The sequence below is a fragment of the Monodon monoceros genome, unplaced genomic scaffold (genome assembly GCF_005190385.1).
Source record: "Monodon monoceros isolate NGI ecotype Baffin Bay Population unplaced genomic scaffold, NGI_Narwhal_1 Super_Scaffold_9, whole genome shotgun sequence".
Lineage (NCBI taxonomy): Eukaryota > Metazoa > Chordata > Mammalia > Artiodactyla > Monodontidae > Monodon > Monodon monoceros.
Genome location: NW_021703786.1, coordinates 54,429,257 through 54,449,108, shown reverse-complemented (window position 1 = coordinate 54,449,108; position 19,852 = coordinate 54,429,257). Strand labels below are relative to the sequence as shown.

Here is a 19,852-nt window from a genome sequence, read left to right as displayed (position 1 = left end):
AACATGACATGTACTATCTCAGTCTGCTTAACAAGCTAAGGTAGGAACTATTATTATCATCACAATATTTCAGATAAGAAAACTAAACACAGAGAGGTTAAGTCACCCAAATCACATAGCTAATATGTCTCCAGAACCCATGTTTTTCATCCTTTCATATAACTGTCACTCATTTTCACTTGTTAGTTCCTAATTATCTTGTGTACTACAGTGATGCTTTCAGGAATCTAATACCATCTGAGGCTGTTAAGAGCAGAGTTGCCACAATAACTGAGCGCTAACCATACCCATTTCTTTTTCTTTCTTTCTTTTTTTTTTTTTTTTGCGGTACGCGGGCCTCTCACTGTTGTGGCCTCTCCCATTGTGGAGCAAAGGCTCCGGACGTGCAGGCTCAGCGGCCATAGCTCACGGGCCTAGCCACTCCGTGGCATGTGGGATCTTCCCGGACCAGGGCATGAACCCGTGTCCCCTGCATCGGCAGGCAGACTCTCAACCACTGTGCCACCAGGGAAGCCCTAACCATACCCATTTTTAACTCCTTCTTCTCCCAATACAGTATACATAGGCAAAGCCAGTGATATTAAAAGGCTGATGACAGGAAGAAAGGGGGATGGAAAAACTCAATTTTTTGGCAATAGCAATTGCAGACTTAAAAAACCAACTGTGTAGATATAGGAAGCACTCAATTTATGGTTGCTTCATTACATCTAAACCCCATCCCAGGATTATGCCTGAATAATATATAATCTGGTAGCCGGGTATGGACAGAAGATCTTACCAAAGTATGTTAGTTTAATGATAAGAAAAATTAAGACAAAAGGTTAAGAAATCTGATCTAATTATATTAGTATTCTCTGTAAGTTCGTTTTCTTGGGGATCTCTTAGGTTTCATGTATGATCAGGAAGGTCAGTAAGTGTTCTTGAGCTAACAATCACCTTCAAGGTTTTGGCTTTCCAGCTAAACCAAACTAAGTTAGATAATTTCAAGGCATTTTATAAAAAATACTTACACAAAGCAAGAGCTTTGGATCTGCATGAATTAGTTTCACCATGGACAAGAGAAGATACTTATAGCTTCTTGTCTCCAGGTCTGTAGGTTTTTCTTTAAATTTAAGGCTTGTTACTTTTTCTTTAAATGTAAGACTCTAAAAACAAAAACATGACATTCACCTTGTAAGAATCAGACATCAGAATCAGGATAATAGCTATTCAACTTTTTCAAGTAAATCTATTTTTAAAAAGCTTTGAAAAATAAAGGGACATATTTTACACCACCAAATGTGTAGTCTTAGTAGAAACGTTCAATAGAAAGTACAAGATTAATATAATTAAGCTTGAAAAGCAAATAAAAATTATTTTTGCAACATTATTATATAATCTAATAAAGTTTAAGTGAAAATCTGCTAAGATACTCAAAGCTTTAATATAAGGTTGACTCCTATGTTAAAAACAATTTTTCAAATGTGAAAATATTAGAGATAAAATATTTCTTCTATAGATCTCACAGATACACACAGCAAGCAACTCATTTAACCAAACATCTCATACAGGTGTACACAAATATTTCATAGAATCAATGACGTTATCAACTGTAAGGTGCATCATCATTTTATGTGCCACAAGGAAGGAAAACTCACTGTCAACTGTAAGACATCATACAAATAAGATGAACCCCAATTCAGAAATGTTAAATAGGTACTTCTTAGAATTGATGAAATATGCTATACAGGCAATCTCTGTTTTTAACAGTTTAACTGTAAGATTTTCTTTTTCCTTTAATGGTATTCCATCTCTCTCAAGTTACAGAATGCATGTATTTTGCCTGAAGAACATTGATAAAACAGAGAAAGAATTCTTTGAGAAAAATTAAATCATGGAAAATGTGTTTCAATTACAGAGATACTATGGCAGATGTTGTGTTAATACTATAATTATGGATATTATTCAACTGGAAATCCAACAATTATATTTTGGATCCAATACCACCTTTCTATCTGTTCTTACAAAACATTTCCCCTTTTCCTTTAAAAGGAAACAAAAATGTATGCTTTTGACATGTATGTTTTTATATGGAAATACACAGGAGAATATCCAGCATCTATGGACTCATAATAAAAATGTCCTTGTAAAAGGCTGATCTTCAAAGGTAAAAAGTAGAGATGCATATCTATAACATACAGCAATTATTGTCAATGTTTACATGTGAGAAATGCATTTGTTATTATGCCCAAGAACACTGAAGGTTTTTGTCCTCAGTGTGGAAGAAAAACTATCTAATGTACTACAGGAATGTCACTACAGAAAATAAATAGCAAAACTTACTAATACAAGTTGCTTTTATATTTATAATCCCACAACAAACGTCCTACCAAATATATTTAATAAATGCTGTTTTTACTGTTTGCTCCCATTAAACTTCTTTTCATTCTAAGTCGAAGTAACACTGTAGATCAAGGTAAAACTTTCATTAAACAAATTTATTTATTAAAATGTCACTAAATGTAACTGTTCTTCCATGATGCAGCCATTGCACAGGAAAACGGAGCAGAGAACAATTAGCAGATATAAAAATTATCCACTTATTAACCATTTCCAAAAAGTAAATAATAGTTTGATAATATCATATCAATCTCAGATAGCAGCATACAAATTTTGTTCCAGCATGGCTGCCTAATACAAAATGTAAAACTTGAAAAATTCTACACCACTCACAACTATTAACTTGAAATAGACTAAAGACTTAAATGTAAGACTGGAAACCATAAAACTTCCAGAAGAAAACAGAAAAAAAAACCTCCTTGACATGAGTCTTGGCAATGATTTTTTTTGTATATGACACCTAAAGCACAACAACAAAATAACAAGTGGGGTGTTGTTTTTCAAACTAAAAAGCTTCTGCACAGGAAAAGAAATGATTAACAAAATGAAAAGACAACCTAGGGAATGGAAAAAAATGTGCAAATCATAAATTGGTAAGTGGTTAATATCCAAGATACGTAAAGAATTCACGTATCTCAACAGCAAAATCCAAATAATCCAATTTGAAAAGGGGTAAAGGACACGAATAAACATTTTTCCAAAGAAGACATACAGACACGTGAAAAGGTACTCAAATCACTAACCATCAGGGAAAATAAAGTCACAATGAGCTATCACCTCACACCTGTGAGACAATGACTATCATCAAAAAGACAAAAGATAACAAATGCTGGTGAAGATGTGGAGAAAAGGGAACCCTTGTGCACTACTGGTGGGATTTAACTGGTACAGCCACTAGGGAAAACAGTATGGTGGTTCCTCAAAAAATTAACAATAGAATTACCATAAGATCCAGCAATTCTACTTTTGGGTATTTGTCCAAAGAAAATGAAAACACTATGTCAAAGATATATCTGTATCCCTATGTTCACTGCAGCATTACTTACAATAGCCAAGACATGGAAACAAGTGTCATGAAACTGTGGTACACACACACACACACACACACACACATAATGGATTATTTTATATATATATATATTCAACCATAAAAAAGAAGGAAATCCTGCCATTTGGACAACATGAGTGGACCTGGAGGGCATTATGCTAAGTGAAATGAGTCAGACAGAGAAAGACAAATACTGTATGATCTCACTTATATGTGGTATCTTAAAAACAAAACAAAACAAAAAACAAACTCATAGAAAAAGAGCTCAGATTTCTGGTTACCAGACACAGGGAGTAGAGGTTGGGAGAATTGGATGAAATGGTCAAAATATACAAACTTTCAGTTATAAGGTAAGTAAGTACTGGGGATGTACAACATGATGACTATAGTTAACACTGCTGTATGGAAAGTTGTTAAGAAAGTAGATCCTGAGTTCCCATCACAAGGAAAAAACCTTTTTTTCTTTTTTTTTGGTATGTATATGAAATGATGGATGTTAACCTAACATATTGTGGTAATCATTTCACAGTATATGAAACTTAAGTTATTATGCAGTACATCTTAAACTCATATAGTGCTGTGGGTCAATTATATCTCAATAAAACTGAGGGGAAAGACTTGAAAAATTTAAATAAATTTTTCAATTCAAACACCTTTTAATTAGTGACCATTAGTGGGTTACCTAAAGTCAAAAATAACATGCTAAAGAAGAAAGATATTTCTTGGCCAGAAATGTAAGAAAAATAAACCATGCATTAGTTTATTAATTAATCTTCCACATTGCAAACAACAGTAGGAATCCAACCTGGTATACGCACATTGGCCAAAGAGGAGAGGCAGTCGTGCCCAGGAAAAAATTCATGAATCAGAGTACTCAGGTGTTTATGAAGGGCCAAAACCATCTGTTAAGTTAATTAAGGCCATGACTGAATTATAGGCATGTAGGAAGCATGTGCTGAGCCAGGATCCCCTTTAAGAAGGAAAATTTTCGTGCAGAATTTACACATATTATTAACAGGCTATCTTATTTTTAAAACATAAATGATTAGTGCTGAGATAAATATCTCAAATTTTTAAAAATACTACAAAAGTACAAAATGGAGAAGCTATGGCTCAATGTTCATATGGAAAAGGCTAAAGAGTTTAAATGATTAAAAGCTTAATCTAAAATAATGCAATCCTTGACTGCATTAGTAGAAACATCATATGCAGACACAGCAGGTTAACAGTTTTCATCAATTATTATACCACACCTCGAACACTAAACTCAGACCTTAATATGTCATTTTCATTGAAAAAAAGCAATGAAGATTCTTTCCAGAAGAGAAGCATACCAGATGGAGGGGGGTTTTGAAAGCAGGTCAAGTAAGGAATTCAACAAATCGGTACTAGATGCCTATGACATGCCAGATACTGCTCTAGGGACCAGGAACTGGGTGCTGGACAAGCCAGACAAGGCTCCTGCTTTCATCAAGCTAAAACAAGGGCAGGGGAAGACAGCTGAAGAACTGGAAAGACACGGGACTGAATGTTGACTATTTACTAACCATGTGATATGTCTTTCATTTAACAGTGCTTGTGCCTCAGTTTCCTTAGCTGTAAAAACAGAGGAAACAAAGTGCATACCTACACACACTTCTGAAGCACCCTTAGCAGTACAGTATAACTTTAGTCAAGTATCTGCAGGGCTGTCTTTGTGTGTGCGTGCGTGTGTGTGTATGGATCTTGCTTTCTTTGTTTGATCTCCTGTGCCACTTCTTTTTTTTTTTTTGATTGGAGTATAGTTGCTTTACAATACTGTGTTAGTTTATACTGTACAGCAAAGTGAATCAGCTATACATATACATATATCCCCTCTTTTTTGGAGTTCCTTCTCATTTAGGTCACCACAGAGCACTGAGTAGAGTTCCCTGTGCTATACAGTAGGTTCTCATTAGTTATCTATTTTATACATAGTATCGATAGTGTATATATGTCAATCCCAACCTCCCAATTAATCCCACCCCCCCCGCAGTGCTGTCTTATGGAAGAATCAGAAGGGTTCTATAGAGCTCCAAAAAAAGAGAGAGGATTATGATAGCTGGGAGTGATAGGGACATGAGTTGATCTTGGTTGGAGAAAAATTTTTAAATACTTGGCTCTTTACAGAAAGAAATTTATCCATATCCAAAATACAAAGTAGCTGTAAAGCCTAGAAACACATATTATTTTAACTTGACACAATGAAATCCTTGATTAATTCTGCAGCAAACTGAAAGCTAAGGTTTATCAGAGCCTCAAATTATCTGAGGCAATGCAAATAAGAACAACCCACTGAACATATCATGTCATACAGTGGCTCTCAACTGGGGGCAATTTTGTTCCCCAGGGAATATCTGAAAAATGTCTGTAGACATTTTTGTTTTTCATGACTGGCTGGGGGGGCAAGAGATGCTGCTGGTGTCTAGTCGGTAGACGCTAAAGATGCTGTTAAACATCCCACAATGCACAGGACAGTCCCCTACAACAAAGAATTAACCATGCCAAAATGTCAGTAGTGCCAAAGTTGGAAAACCCTGATGTAAAGTATCTCTAAACCATTCATTATGTATATTTGACTGTTTCCAGACTTTATGGGCACTGTAGTTGGCTCTTCATTAGAAGTTTTCAAGCAAAACCTACAAGACTGGCATCTCTGTGACTGTTTAGCTCATCATGCTTCCCTGGCATTAACAATGTGCTTGGCAGCTAGTGGAAATTCGATACTTCCTATATTTGTTGTCAGACTGTTCACTCACCAGGCTTAAGAGAGATAAGATTCACCTTAAGGATCATCCAAATTGAAGCATTTTCTTATCCTAAAAAATTATTTCATAGTAGATTTGATGATTATTTTCCCTGATAAGAGTATCAGCCAGAGCTTGGATGGGAGGGGAGTTTGGGGGAGAATGGATACACGTATATGTATGGCTGAGTTGCTCTGTTGTACACCTGAAACTATCACAACATTGTCAATCAGCTATACTCCCATATAAAATAAAAAGTAAAAAAAAAAAAAAAGTATCAGCCAGGAAGCCGTCCCTTGGCCATTATGTACAAATACATATACATATAAAATTTCACAGACTTCCCTGGTGGCACAGTAGTTAAGAATCTGCCTGCTGGGCTTCCCTGGTGGCACAGTGGTTAAGAATCTGCCTGCCAATGCAGGGGACATAGGTTCAAGCCCTGGCCCGGGAAGATCCCACATGCCGTGGAGCAACTAAGCCCATGTGCCACAACTACTGAGCCTGAGTTCTAGAGCCCGCAAGCCACAACTACTGAGCCCACATGCCACAACTACTGAAGCCTGCGCACCTACAGCCCGTGCTCTGCAACGAGAAGCCACTGCAATGAGAAGCACGCCCACTGCAACGAAGAGCAGCCCCCACTCACCGCAACTAGAGAAAGCCCGCACACAGCAACGAAGACCCAACACAGCCAAAAATTAATTAATTAATTTTAAAAAAAAGAATCCGCCTGCCAATGCAGGGGACACGTGCTCAATCCCTAGTCCAGGAAGATCCCACATGCTGCGGAGCAACTAAGCCGGCGAGCCACAACTACTGAGCCCACGCGCCTAGAGCCTGTGCTCCACAACAGGAGAAGCCACCGCAAAGAGAAGCCCGCACACCACAACGAAGAGTAGCCCCCACTCTCCACAACTAGAGAAAGCCCGTGCACAGCAACAAAGACCCAACACAACCAATAAATTAATTAAATTAAATTAAAAAGTCAAAGTTCTAACTTCCCAGAGGATATTTGGAATGAATAAATAGGTCAGTAAATAATTTTTAAAGTTTAAGTCATTTTCTAAAACTTTTTAAAAATGAATGTCAAGTTAATAACATTTAAGTAGCTATTATTTATGTTTATCTCCAATTAATTTATACTTGGATTGAAATTTTCATTTTTTTAAAAAATTAAGAAATTGGCATTACAAAAACTAAAGATAACTTTGCATTTTATTTAATAAAACATGACTGCCATGCTCTTTTGGCTATAATTTTTTGGGCTAAATAATCCCAAAATATATGGTGTAGCAAACTTCTCTATTTGAACATCTAAGATAAACAATCCTCAGAAACAATGGCTGACAACTGGATCAGAGTGAACTAGAACTGTATAAAACCAAAATATTTTACTGACTGAGGGAACTTGGAAAAAGAGATGTATGCCAGGAAGAAAGCTGTTTAAATTATCTTTTAAGTGTGAAGTGGCTAATTTACTATTAAAACCAATAGGTGAAAACATGCCACATGCCACATGCCACACTTTCATGTGAAATGACATGATGTGACTATAATGGTAACTATACACAGAAAAGTCAAAGAAACCAAAGACTTTTCTGAGGTAGTTACAATGGTCATACATACAGCCACTGCCCACTGCCATGCAAAACAGTGACTGGTTGGCATCTGACCATGTGAGCGACAGTAGCCAAAAAGAATAGAAAATAAGAAGCAGAAGATAAAGCACTACCAATCGATGTCAAGAGTTGCCATGTATAACTCCAGCTATACGTGAATACCAAGAAATGACTTCTACCATCTTCTAATTGTCTTTTTAAATTGGTTCTATATGAGTTTCCAAATTAAGAGTATTAATCTGTGAGAATGCTTATTTGAAAATATCTACTTTTATTAAGTTTAAACAGAGTCAAACTTTAATATCAAAGTGCCTATCATTTTAAATGTTCAAAGCATGTTTAATGAAATATGAAATATTTTTATTTTAAATATAAACTTTAAATTTTATTTGTAATTTCCTGTGTGCAATATTCAGCATCCAATGGGCAAAACTGTGCATTAGTAGGAACATTCACTCTAACCCAGGAGTCAGCTTCCCTTACTCACCCCCAAAAGATGAGGAGCTAATCAAAATATTTTGATTCATAAGGAAAGATTAAAGGAAAAAGAAACTAAAAAAGGAAAGAAAAAGTGACATTCATTAAGATTTTAACAGCATTTTGTTAGAAAATATCTCTAAGAAAAGTAAGTTAAACTCACTGAAATAGTGGAAAACATACATCATTAACTAGTATTGCAACAATATTGTAGTATTCAACATACCACAATACTTACTGAAAAGAAAGGTCTCATTTGATTTTCTAAAAAAATCAAAACAGCAAGAATGGGATAAAGGCACTGAAAACGCAACTGCAAGAAGGTGGAATTCAAAATTCATGATTAATCTTACCGGTGCCATTCGTATCGCTGGGTGCGCTCCACAACCCTGGACTGCTTTATGAAGTGTTTCACCAAACATATTTCGAAGTTCAACTGAGTGACAATATACGGCATCAATCTTAGGCCACCAATCCAATGCAGACTGGAGAAAAACAGAGACCATAAGAAAGGAAAAGTCCAAATTTGCATGAGTTATATGCTCTGGTAATCACTGTAGTTTTATCACTTTGTGAGAAATTTCCTAAGACCATGCAAACACACACTATGATTTCCAAAGTCTTCAAGTAATGTCTTTAATTCAAACACCAAACCATACATCTATTTTAAAATATCATAATGAACATGAAACAAATCACTCACTACGTAAGCGTGAGCATTTGAGACTGTCTTTTCTCACTGATAATCTAGTGAATCTGAAAAACAAAGTTTTTAGAGGGCTAATTCTGTAGGCAATCTTTTTCTTTTTTATAAGTTTAATGTTTTACACATTTCAGAAACATATGCATATATAGTATATATTTCCCAAGGCAAGAATGCTATTATCAGTTTTAAAAGAGATTAGTGGTTCAACACAGTGTTGAAGGAATATGTGATAAACCATTACTTATATGCCCACAGACAAACAATGATAATTACAACATGAAATTAGTAAATGAGATAAAGCTATTAGTAAACCTATAATCTTAAATTGATATGCAATGATGGCACAATACATGAGAAGACTAACGATCACCACAAAGACAAAATGATCATAGCTAAATATTTTTTTAAGTAATTATTTTATGTAAATATTTTTCTACAGTTTAATCTGTTTATTTAGCTTTGATTCTAGTTTTTAGTGCCTATTTTATTTGAAAGTGTATCTTTTACTTTTAAATGAATTAATTACTATATTATGGAAAATGACAATTATGAAAATCACTAAAACTGTTAAGTTTGTCTATCAGTGAACACAAAAATGACTGGATGAATTTTCACTATATAGAGAGAGTATGCAAGGAATAGGATGACTTAAAATACAGGCTTCCAATTTATAATACTCCTGCTATAAGAAATACCTGAAAGAACAATTTGAAACACTAGATAAGGGGATGTGATAGCTTCACATCCTATTCCCAAGTTCCTTCTAATTTGAAACTAAGCTAATTAAATTCTCAACATTTAATTTTTTTAGCCATAACTCTCAGAATATTTACAGTAGCATCAGGTTATATTACCTAAACCCCAAATTCTGGATTACAAACTCTATTTACTGGATAGTATACTATAAAACCAATTTATAAAATACAATCAATACTGAACTCCATTTATGAAAAAACTCCTAAGTTATGAGGGAAGAAATACTTTTACTTGGATAGTATGATTGTTTCTATTTTTCTCTCAAACTCTTAATTTACTTCCTAACAAATGATCAAGTTTTATTAGTTTCATTATATAATGAATTCCTTAAATGTTAGTCAATTTGGTCACCTGACTTGCACAGAGCAATCAATACACCTTGATTTCCATATATCTACTAATTTATACAGCTTGTGTTAATCAGCTTAAAGTAACGAAGACTGAATAATCACAAAATGCTTTGAGATAAGAGTCCTCACTCTACTGACCCTATAATATCTTGTCAGAAACTGCTGAACTAAAGACATATGCATCCCATGTAACATCCTATCCAAACTACTATGTCATTTTGATAGCTGTTGAAATTGTATCATGGTACCAGGTATACCCTATTAAATAACTTGATTTTAACTTAAGATTTAGTTATTTTCAAAATTTCTGTTTTTCATAATATATAAAATCATTCATTTTAAAGTAAAATTTAAAGATACACTTTCAAATAAAATAGGCACTAAAACCTAGACATTATGTAGTTGGTAAAAATTTTAGTTTTCCAAGCGGTTATTAAATGTGTCCTTTCTGAAACCAGTCAACTAAGGTAGACTTATTCTTTTTTGTCCTTGAAAATTCTAAGTTCATTGCCAAACAAATGGCAATACTTTCATAATATAAGCAAGCCATGTGGCAATTCTTCAAGATTATTTCAATAAATTTCACATGCCTTGGAAATAATTTCTTCAACCAAACCCACTCAATAGAATGAGATCATCTCATTCTCAATAAGTGAACTATCCATAAGTAAACTACACTCAACTGCCATAAGGAAAAAACAATACTAAGTACTATACCAGCTATAGCATGTTCCACTGATGGGAGAGATATTTGGTTCATATATGTATATATTATTTCTTTAACTGCCCAATTATGACAACATATCTAATCTAACCTAAACGAAGTGTATAAAGATTAAGCACATAACACAGATCTTTTAACTACAATTCATATCTTATGGCATTCCGTAATAAAAAAAAGGTGACGGTACTAAACGTACCATTTTAGAAACTGATAAAAGCTTAAATTATAATCAAATTCAAATAGTGACTGGATTTTCAGATTTCTTAAGAAGAAACAGTGGACTCTTTCAGACCTAAACACAGTACTTATGAACTGAACATGAGTATGTTTCACGAAAGCAAAACTGCAAACATCATTACTACTTCTATATACACCCTCAAAACCACATCATTTATCTAATTTGAGACTGTGGTAATTTTAAAAAATCTGTGAGCTGGCTGAAAAAGCAAGGAAGAAGAAAACTTATGAGGTGTATTGAACCAAGAATCATTTAAAAGGAAATCTTTTTTTTTTTTTTTTTTTTGCGGTACGTGGGCCTCTCACCGCTGTGGCCTCTCCCGTCGTGGAGCACAGGCTCCGGACGCGCAGGCTCAGCAGCCATGGCCCACAGGCCCAGCTGCTCCGCAGCATGTGGGATCCTGCCGGACCGGGGCACGAACCTGCGTCCCCTGCATCAGCAGGCAGACTCTCAACCACTACGCCACCAGGGAAGCCCAAAAGGAAATCTTATACTACAAATAAATTTAAGATTAGGAGTCCAAATATCTAAGAAAAATTTTATGTGATTTCAAGACAGAATATTTCCATAATATCTACATTAAGTGAGATTCTATAATAGTCAATTCCATAAATTAGCATATTTACTTTATACATAGTCCTTTTCAATCAGAAATTACTTCAGATTCAATATCTCTTAGCCTCAAACCAAAGGAAAGAAAAACCCTAACAAGAAACAATTTATCAAACAATCTATTGTAATAAAGTATCATTATCTAAGGTCCAATTATAAAAGATACTTTATAGACTCAAATTTATGTTCCTTTTCAAGCTAGTCATTAAAAGGTTACTAACACTTAATATTTTAAAAGTTAGTCAATATAGGTTTTTCTTTATAAAAATAGATTTCGTATTTATGTGGCCTCTGATACAGACACACTCCACCTTCACACATGCAGTACTCATTAGAGTACAGAAGGATGCACAACCACTTCACCATATACATTGAGGCATGCATGAAGTACCACTCCAGGCATGCTTTAAACCCACAAAGAAGCAGCTCAGCCACTTACAGCAGTGCCAAGTCCATGCTTGAAAGTGCTCTATATATTCAATTGTAGACAAAAATATTTCACAATTAAAGTAACTAGCCACAGAGTATCAAAAAAGTATACACTTGGGTTTATTAAATACAAGCTTTAAGCATTTATGTAAACCATCCACTCTAATAAATAGAATGTTTTTAGTATTATAAACCAAAGGAGAAAAAAGTAATAATATTTTATTTCTGAATTACACATAAACATGAAGGGTAAAAATCATTGTTTTTAAATTAATGGCCTTGAAAGTAAACAAGGGTACAATGTCTTAGCTCATTATACTGGCAAAAGCAAAATAAAAATTTTTCTAAGTTTTTAATACAAACATACCTTATCTGCAATATCAGATTCATTAAAATTTCCCTTTTGCAAAAAACTGTAGTTAATATTACTTCTACCTATAACTGATCCTCAACTGAGAGAGGAATCATTCCCTTAGGCATTTTTAGTTATTCATAGTGTCTGGGGGCAGAGATGGGAGAGGAGGGAAGTGGCAAAAAAGGTATTTAATGAAATGAGGACCAGGGATGCTCAATGTCCTACAATGCACAAGGCAGTCCTGCATTGTAAAGATTGTCCTGACCAAAAATGCTACTTGCACCCCACTGAGAAAAACCAAATGTGTCACTACATAGTTTTATTAATAGTTATTATTCCTCTGCAGGAATGGATAAAAGAAAATGTGGCAGAATTTGATATAGTTCAATACATCCAAGGCAAATGAAGGTGAGAAGGATATTTTTAACTCACTAGAGACACTCTTTTAAAATGAAATTTGATTATAAAGGGGACAAATATACCTAAGTTATCAATGATTAAAGTCCTTTTTAAGGGAGGAAAACAGGAAAAAGTTGAACAATTTACACTTACGTGTGAATATCTAAAAATGGATAAAAGTGGAGCTATGGTAAATAACACTTGAAAACCTTCAAAATATGATCAGAAAAACAGAATTTTTTAAATCCATGGTCCAAATCTAATACAGTTACTATCTTCCTACTTGATGTACTCACATCAGAGTCGAAGGTTTCACAAGTACCTTTTAATAAGTTTGCTTATTTTGTCTGATATGCTTTTACATCATGTAAACACCTCTAAGTGTTAATGTTTCATTTGTTTAAGGAAGACTAAAAAGTGCAATCAAATATGGTCTCACCATTTTTTTAATATACATAATGCGCTACAACATAAATACTGCTACTTTTAACTTAAACAGTAAGGTGACAAGTAAGAACGTTTCAAATGCTGGGAAAGGGCTAAGAGTATTAAAATAATATGTGAAGAGCTTTGGGATGAAAATGTTAAATTATATTTTCAGTGGCATTGTTCTCAAGGGCTTCTGATCCAAATATCTTTTAAGTTTAATCTTTCCAAAGGATCCTACTAACTCCATCTTCCTCAATAAGGGCCCTGAGGTCAAGATTAAATATGAAAAATACAATTGTATATCAGTTATTAGGTAGAATCACGTGTGAGAAATCTTCCTATATCATACATCTAAATTCAAAATCTTTTGTAAACCAAAAACGTGTTTCTTAAAAAGAAATAAAAAAGGAGTAAAGAAAAAAAAATTTTAAGTAATTTAGCAATACCTTTTGGACTTACATTGGTGATGATTCGATGGAGTGAATTTACCAGCACATAGTGAAATGTAGAAGGGGAATTCTGAGCCAGACAGATCTACAGAGGAAAGAAAAAAAATGATTATTACTTCTATGAGAAAAATATATAGTAATATATATGAGGACAAAAGGAACAACAAAAAGAAAGTTTTTTTTAAAATAGAATAAATTTTTAAGGTCTTTAAATTAACTTTAACATATAATAATGAGCAATACTGATAAAGGTGTAATCTATTCATTTTTCTACTCTTTTCACATTTAAAAGGATCAACAGCATCAGTAAACACAATTGGATCAAAACCAATGCTCTCACCTTAAAGTGTTGGTTGTTGTGAGGGCTTATACGAAAGCAAGAAACAAGGCAGTCAATCATTAGATCCACATCTGCAGGCTGACTGCCTCTTGAGAATGGTTTACTTGGATTAAAAAGCAGGTTCTATGAAAATCCCAATAGAAAACAAAAGCCTTTAAACAGTCACGCAGTATTTTTTCTACTAGTATTTAATAACACATCATCCACACAGATGGCAGTAACATTTAGTTCCCACACAAAACACAAAGCACTAATATTGTGGTTCATCAGTCTGACAAAATTCAAAATTCTTACTATACCATATATGGTTCCTCTCAGGCCCAAATTTCTATATTATTTTAAACACAAGTCTGAATATTTATGCTAATTTAAGAAAACGGGTTCATTCTGTGTTTTCTTCATATTCTAAGCCACATTATGTAGCCAGAGGAACAGTAACAAAAGCAGGTCCTAAGAACTTAATAAAAGAAGACTCAGAACTTCTGTGTTGCAATGATCTTTGACAGTGATCTAGTATACTATTTATACTACAAGTTTATTCTTCATTTAACGCTTTTTAAGTTTGTATAAGAGAAACAGTAAACATGTTACCTTAAGATCAACCACCATGGACTGAACTAGTAAGAAGATGACAGAGTTATCTTCCCAATTGATGTAAGTACTTGCTTTACACAGTTTGACACAGGCGACTGCAGCGCTTTCAGTCAGCTGCCTGCTTCCTCCGTGGCCGGCAAGTGCTTTTCGTAGACTGTCCAGAAACAACTTCTACAAAATTCAAATACAGCAATTAGATAATATGTGAAGTTTCTTAGATTTCAGACTTACTTAATAAAGTAGGAAATTAGCCTCTAAAAATTATACTCTAGAAATATATAATTGATATTTGTCGTTTTAAATTTCATAATTTAAGTAGCTGTCATCATTTAAATGTTTCTTGAATACAAAAAAAGGAACCTGTTCTTCCCTTTCTTTGTTGAATTATTAAAGGAACATGAGAAAACATCCTTCCCAAACAATGTAGTTGACTTCCCAACCCTGAATTTAGCTGATCAAATTCTCTTTTTTATATTATCTTTAATTTCTAAATATTATAGTTTTTTGTTTATTGTCTATCTCAAATTGTTCCATCTTTATCTAAAACTCCAGGCTATATTCAAGCTTCAGCCTTCTAACTAAGGATATATCTAAGGCTGTTCTAGTGCTCTAAATTCCATTCCTCATAGAAAGTTATGCATTCTTGTGATCTCAAGCCCTCTCTACAGCTCATTAACAAATTTCTCCCTTTGGCCTTACTCCTAACTGAAAATAATACATCTATACTTACACACCTTCTCAAATATTACATGCCAAAAGGTAAACTCACGCAACAACAGCAGAATATACATTCTTCTCAAACACACAAGCAACAATTTCCAGGATGGACCATATGTTAGGCCACAAGTCTTAATAAATTTAAAGAGATTAAAATAATATATATAATCTTTCTGATCACAATGAAATGAAACTAGAAATCAACAGCAGAAGGAAAACTGGAAAATTCACAAATGTGTAAAAATTAAACAACACCCTTGGTCAAAGAAAAAAACCACAAAGAAAATTAGAAAATATCTTGAGACAAATCAAAGTAAAAATACAACATACCAAAAATTAAAGAAAACAGTGCTAAGTGGAAATTTTATAGCTGGAAACTCTTACATTAAAAAAGAAGGGAGTTCTCAAATCAATATGAAATAGAGAATAGAAAAACGGGGAAAAAAATCAACAAAATCAAAAGTTGGCTCTTTGCAAAGGTCAAGAAATTTACAAACCTTTAGCTAAATTAAGAAAAAAAGAAGACTCAAATTACTAAAGATCAGAATTGAAAATGAGGACATTACTGTTTTTACAGAAATAAAGATTATTACACTATGAAAAATTATACACCAACAAACAGGATAATCCAGACAAATGGGCAAATTCCTAGAAACACACAATCTACCAAAACTGACTCATTAAGAAACAGAAAATCTAAATAGAACTATAGCTAGCAAGGAGATGAAATCAGTAATAAAAAACCTCCCTACAAAGAAAAAGCCCAGGATCAGACGGCTTCACTGGTGAATACTCTATCAAGTATTTAAAGAAGAATTAACACCAGTCCTTCTCAAACACTTCTGGAAAATTAAAGGAGAAGGAACACTTCCTAACTCATCCCATGAGGCTAGCAATACTCTAATATGAAGGCCAAACAAAGACAATGCAAGAAAACTATGGACAAATTTCCCTTAAGAATATCTATGAAAGAATCCTCAACATGAATTAGCAAACCAAATCCAGCAGCATAGTAAAAGGATTATATACTATGACCAAGTGGGATTTATTCCTAGAGGACATGAATGGTTCAACAACAAAATCAATCAACGTAATACATCACATAAATAAAATGAAGGGAAAAAAATCATCACCATTGATGCAGAAAAAGCATTTGGCAAAATTCAACACCCTCCCACGACAGAAACACTGAATAAGCTTCCTCAACGTGATAAAAGCTATATATGAACAACCCATAGCGAACATCATACTTAATGGTGAACAGCTGAAAGCTACTGGTCTAATATTAGGAACAAGATATGGATGCCTGCTTTTGCCACTTCTATTAAACATACTAGTGGAAGTTCTACGCAGAGCAATTAGAAAAAGAAAAGGAAATGAGAAAAGAAAAAGAAATAAAAGCCATCCAAACTGGAAAGGAGGAAGTTATCTCTGTTCTCAGATGACATGATCTATATGTAGAAAACCTTGAAGATAACACACAAACACACAAAAAGCCTGTTAGAGCTAGTAAACAAATTCAGCAAAGTTGTAGGATACAAAATCAACACACAAAAGTCAACTGCATTTCTATACACCAGCAATGAACAATTTAAAAAGGAAATTAAGAAAACAATTCCACTTATGAAAGCATCAAAAAGAATAAAATACTTAGGAATTAACCAAAGAGATGAAAGACTTGCACAATGAAAGCTATAAAACAGTGCTGAAAGAAATCAAAGAAGATATAAACGGAAGCACATCCCATGTTCAAGGATTGGAAACTTAACACTGTTAAGATGGCAATACTATCCAAAGCACTCTACAGATTCAATGTAGTCCTTATCAAAACCCCAATAGTGTTTTCTGCAGAAATAGAAAAACCCACCCAAAAATTCATATGGTATTTCAAAGGAAGCCAAAAAGCCAAAACAATCTTGAAAAAGAAGAACAAAGTTGGAAGGCTCAAACTTCCTGATTTCAAAACTTACTACAAAGCTACAGTAATCAAAACTCTGTGATACTGGTATAAAGACAGACATATAGACCACTGGAATAGAGGAGAAAGTGCAGAAAGATATCCTCAAATATATGATCAAATTCAGTGGAGAAAGTATAGTTTTTTTCAACAAAGAGAGCTGGAAAAACTGGATGTCCACATGCAAAAGAATGAAGTCAGATTCTTCCCTTACTCTATATACAAAAATGAACTCAAAATGGATCAAAGATCTAAACAACTAAAGCTATAAAATCCTATAAGAGAATATACAAGACAATCTTTACAACACCGAATTTGGCAATCATTTCTTGATATGATACCAGAAAAAGCACAAGCAACAAAAAATAAACTGGACTTCATCAAAATTAAAAAACTTTTGTGGTCTACAAGAGACCCACTTCAGACCTAGAGACACATACAGACTGAAAGTAAGGGGATGGAAAAAGATATTCCATGCAAATGGAAACCAAAAGAAAGCTGGAGTAGCAATTCTCATATCAGACAAAATAGACTTTAAAATAAGGACTATTAAAAGAGACAAAGAAGGACACTACATAATGATCAAGGGATCGATCCAAGAAGAAGATATAACAATTGTAAATATTTATGCACCCAACATAGGAGCACCTCAATACATAAAGCAAATACTAACAGCCATAAAAGGGGAGATCGACAGTAACACATTCACAGTAGGGGACTTTAACACCCCACTTTCACCCATGGACAGATCATCCAAAATGAAAATAAATAAGGAAACACAAGCTTTAAATGATACATTAAACAAGATGGACTTAATTAATATTTATAGGACACTCCATCCAAAAACAACAGAATACACATTTTTCTCAAGTGCTCATGGAACGTTTTCCAGGATAGATCATATCTTGGGTCACAAATCAAGCCTTGGTAAATTTAAGAAAATTGAAATTGTATCAAGTATCTTTTCTGACCACAACGCCATGAGACTAGATATCAATTACAGGAAAAGACCTGTAAAAAATACAAACACATGGAGGCTAAACAATACACTACTTAATAATGAAGTGATCACTGAAGAAATCAAAGAGGAAATTAAAAAATACCTAGAAACAAATGACAATGGAGACACAACAACCCAAAACCTATGGGATGCAGCAAAAGCAGTTCTAAGGGGGAAGTTTATAGCAATACAAGCCCACCTTAAGAAGCAGGAAACATCTCGAATAAACAACCTAACCTTGCACCTCAAGCAATTAGAGAAAGAAGAACAAAAAAACCCCAAAGCTAGCAGAAGGAAAGAAATCATAAAAATCAGATCAGAAATAAATGAAAAAGAAATGAAGGAAACGATAGCAAAGATCAATAAAACTAAAAGCTGGTTCTTTGAGAAGATAAACAAAATAGATAAACCACTAGCCAGACTCATCAAGAAAAAAAGGGAGAAGACTCAAATCAATAGAATTAGAAATGAAAAAGGAGAAGTAACAACTGACACTGCAGAAATAAAAAAAATCATGAGAGATTACTACAAGCAACTCTATGCCAATAAAATGGACAATCTGGAAGAAATGGACAAATTCTTAGAAATGCACAACCTGCCAAGACTGAATCAGGAAGAAATAGAAAATATGAACAGACCAATCACAAGCACTGAAATTGAAACTGTGATTAAAAATCTTCCAACAAACAAAAGCCCAGGTCCAGATGGCTTCACAGGTGAATTCTATCAAACGTTTAGAGAAGAGCTAACACCTATCCTTCTCGAACTCTTCCAAAATATAGCAGAGGGAGGAACACTCCCAAATTCCTTCTACGAGGCCACCATCACCTTGATACCAAAACCAGACAAGGATGTCACAAAGAAAGAAAACTACAGGCCAATATCACTGATGAACACAGATGCAAAAATCCTCAACAAAATACTAGCAAACAGAATCCAACAGCACATTAAAAGGATCATACACCATGATCAAGTGGGGTTTATTCCAGGAATGCAAGGATTCTTCAATATATGCAAATCTATCAATGTGATAAACCATATTAACAAATTGAAGGAGAAAAACCATATGATCATCTCAATAGATGCAGAGAAAGCTTTCAACAAAATTCAACACCCATTTATGATAAAAACCCTGCAGAAAGTAGGCACAGAGGGAACTTTCCTCAACATAATAAAGGCCATATATGACAAGCCCACAGCAAACATCATCCTCAATGGTGAAAAACTGAAAGCATTTCCACTAAGATCAGGAACAAGGCAAGGTTGCCCACTCTTATTCAACATAGTTTTGGAAGTTTTAGCCACAGCAATCAGAGAAGAAAAGGAAATAAAAGGAATCCAAATCGGAAAAGAAGAAGTAAAGCTGTCACTGTTTGCAGATGACATGATACTATACATAGAGAATCCTAAAGATGCTACCAGAAAACTACTAGAGCTAATCAACGAATTTGGTAAAGTAGCAGGATACAAAATTAATGCACAGAAATCTCTGGCATTCCTATATAC

The 19,852-nt window shown here is 34.1% G+C and overlaps 1 protein-coding gene across 6 annotated transcripts in view; it reads right to left on the bottom strand.

The window, feature by feature from the left end:
* Nucleotides 1-19,852, bottom strand: part of NF1 (neurofibromin 1) — a 245,995-nt gene that overhangs the window by 150,750 nt on the left and 75,393 nt on the right. For all 6 annotated transcript variants that reach the window (XR_003792109.1, XM_029213370.1, XM_029213372.1 and 3 more), the window contains 5 exons: nt 14,670-14,843; nt 14,079-14,201; nt 13,749-13,823; nt 8,645-8,776; nt 1,011-1,145 (listed from right to left, as the gene is read on the bottom strand). Coding sequence is in view for 5 of the 6 variants with exons in the window: in XM_029213370.1 (XP_029069203.1) it covers nt 1,011-1,145; nt 8,645-8,776; nt 13,749-13,823; nt 14,079-14,201; nt 14,670-14,843 (639 nt within the window). In the remaining variant the exon portion in view is untranslated. The remainder of the gene's footprint in view (nt 1-1,010; nt 1,146-8,644; nt 8,777-13,748; nt 13,824-14,078; nt 14,202-14,669; nt 14,844-19,852) is intronic.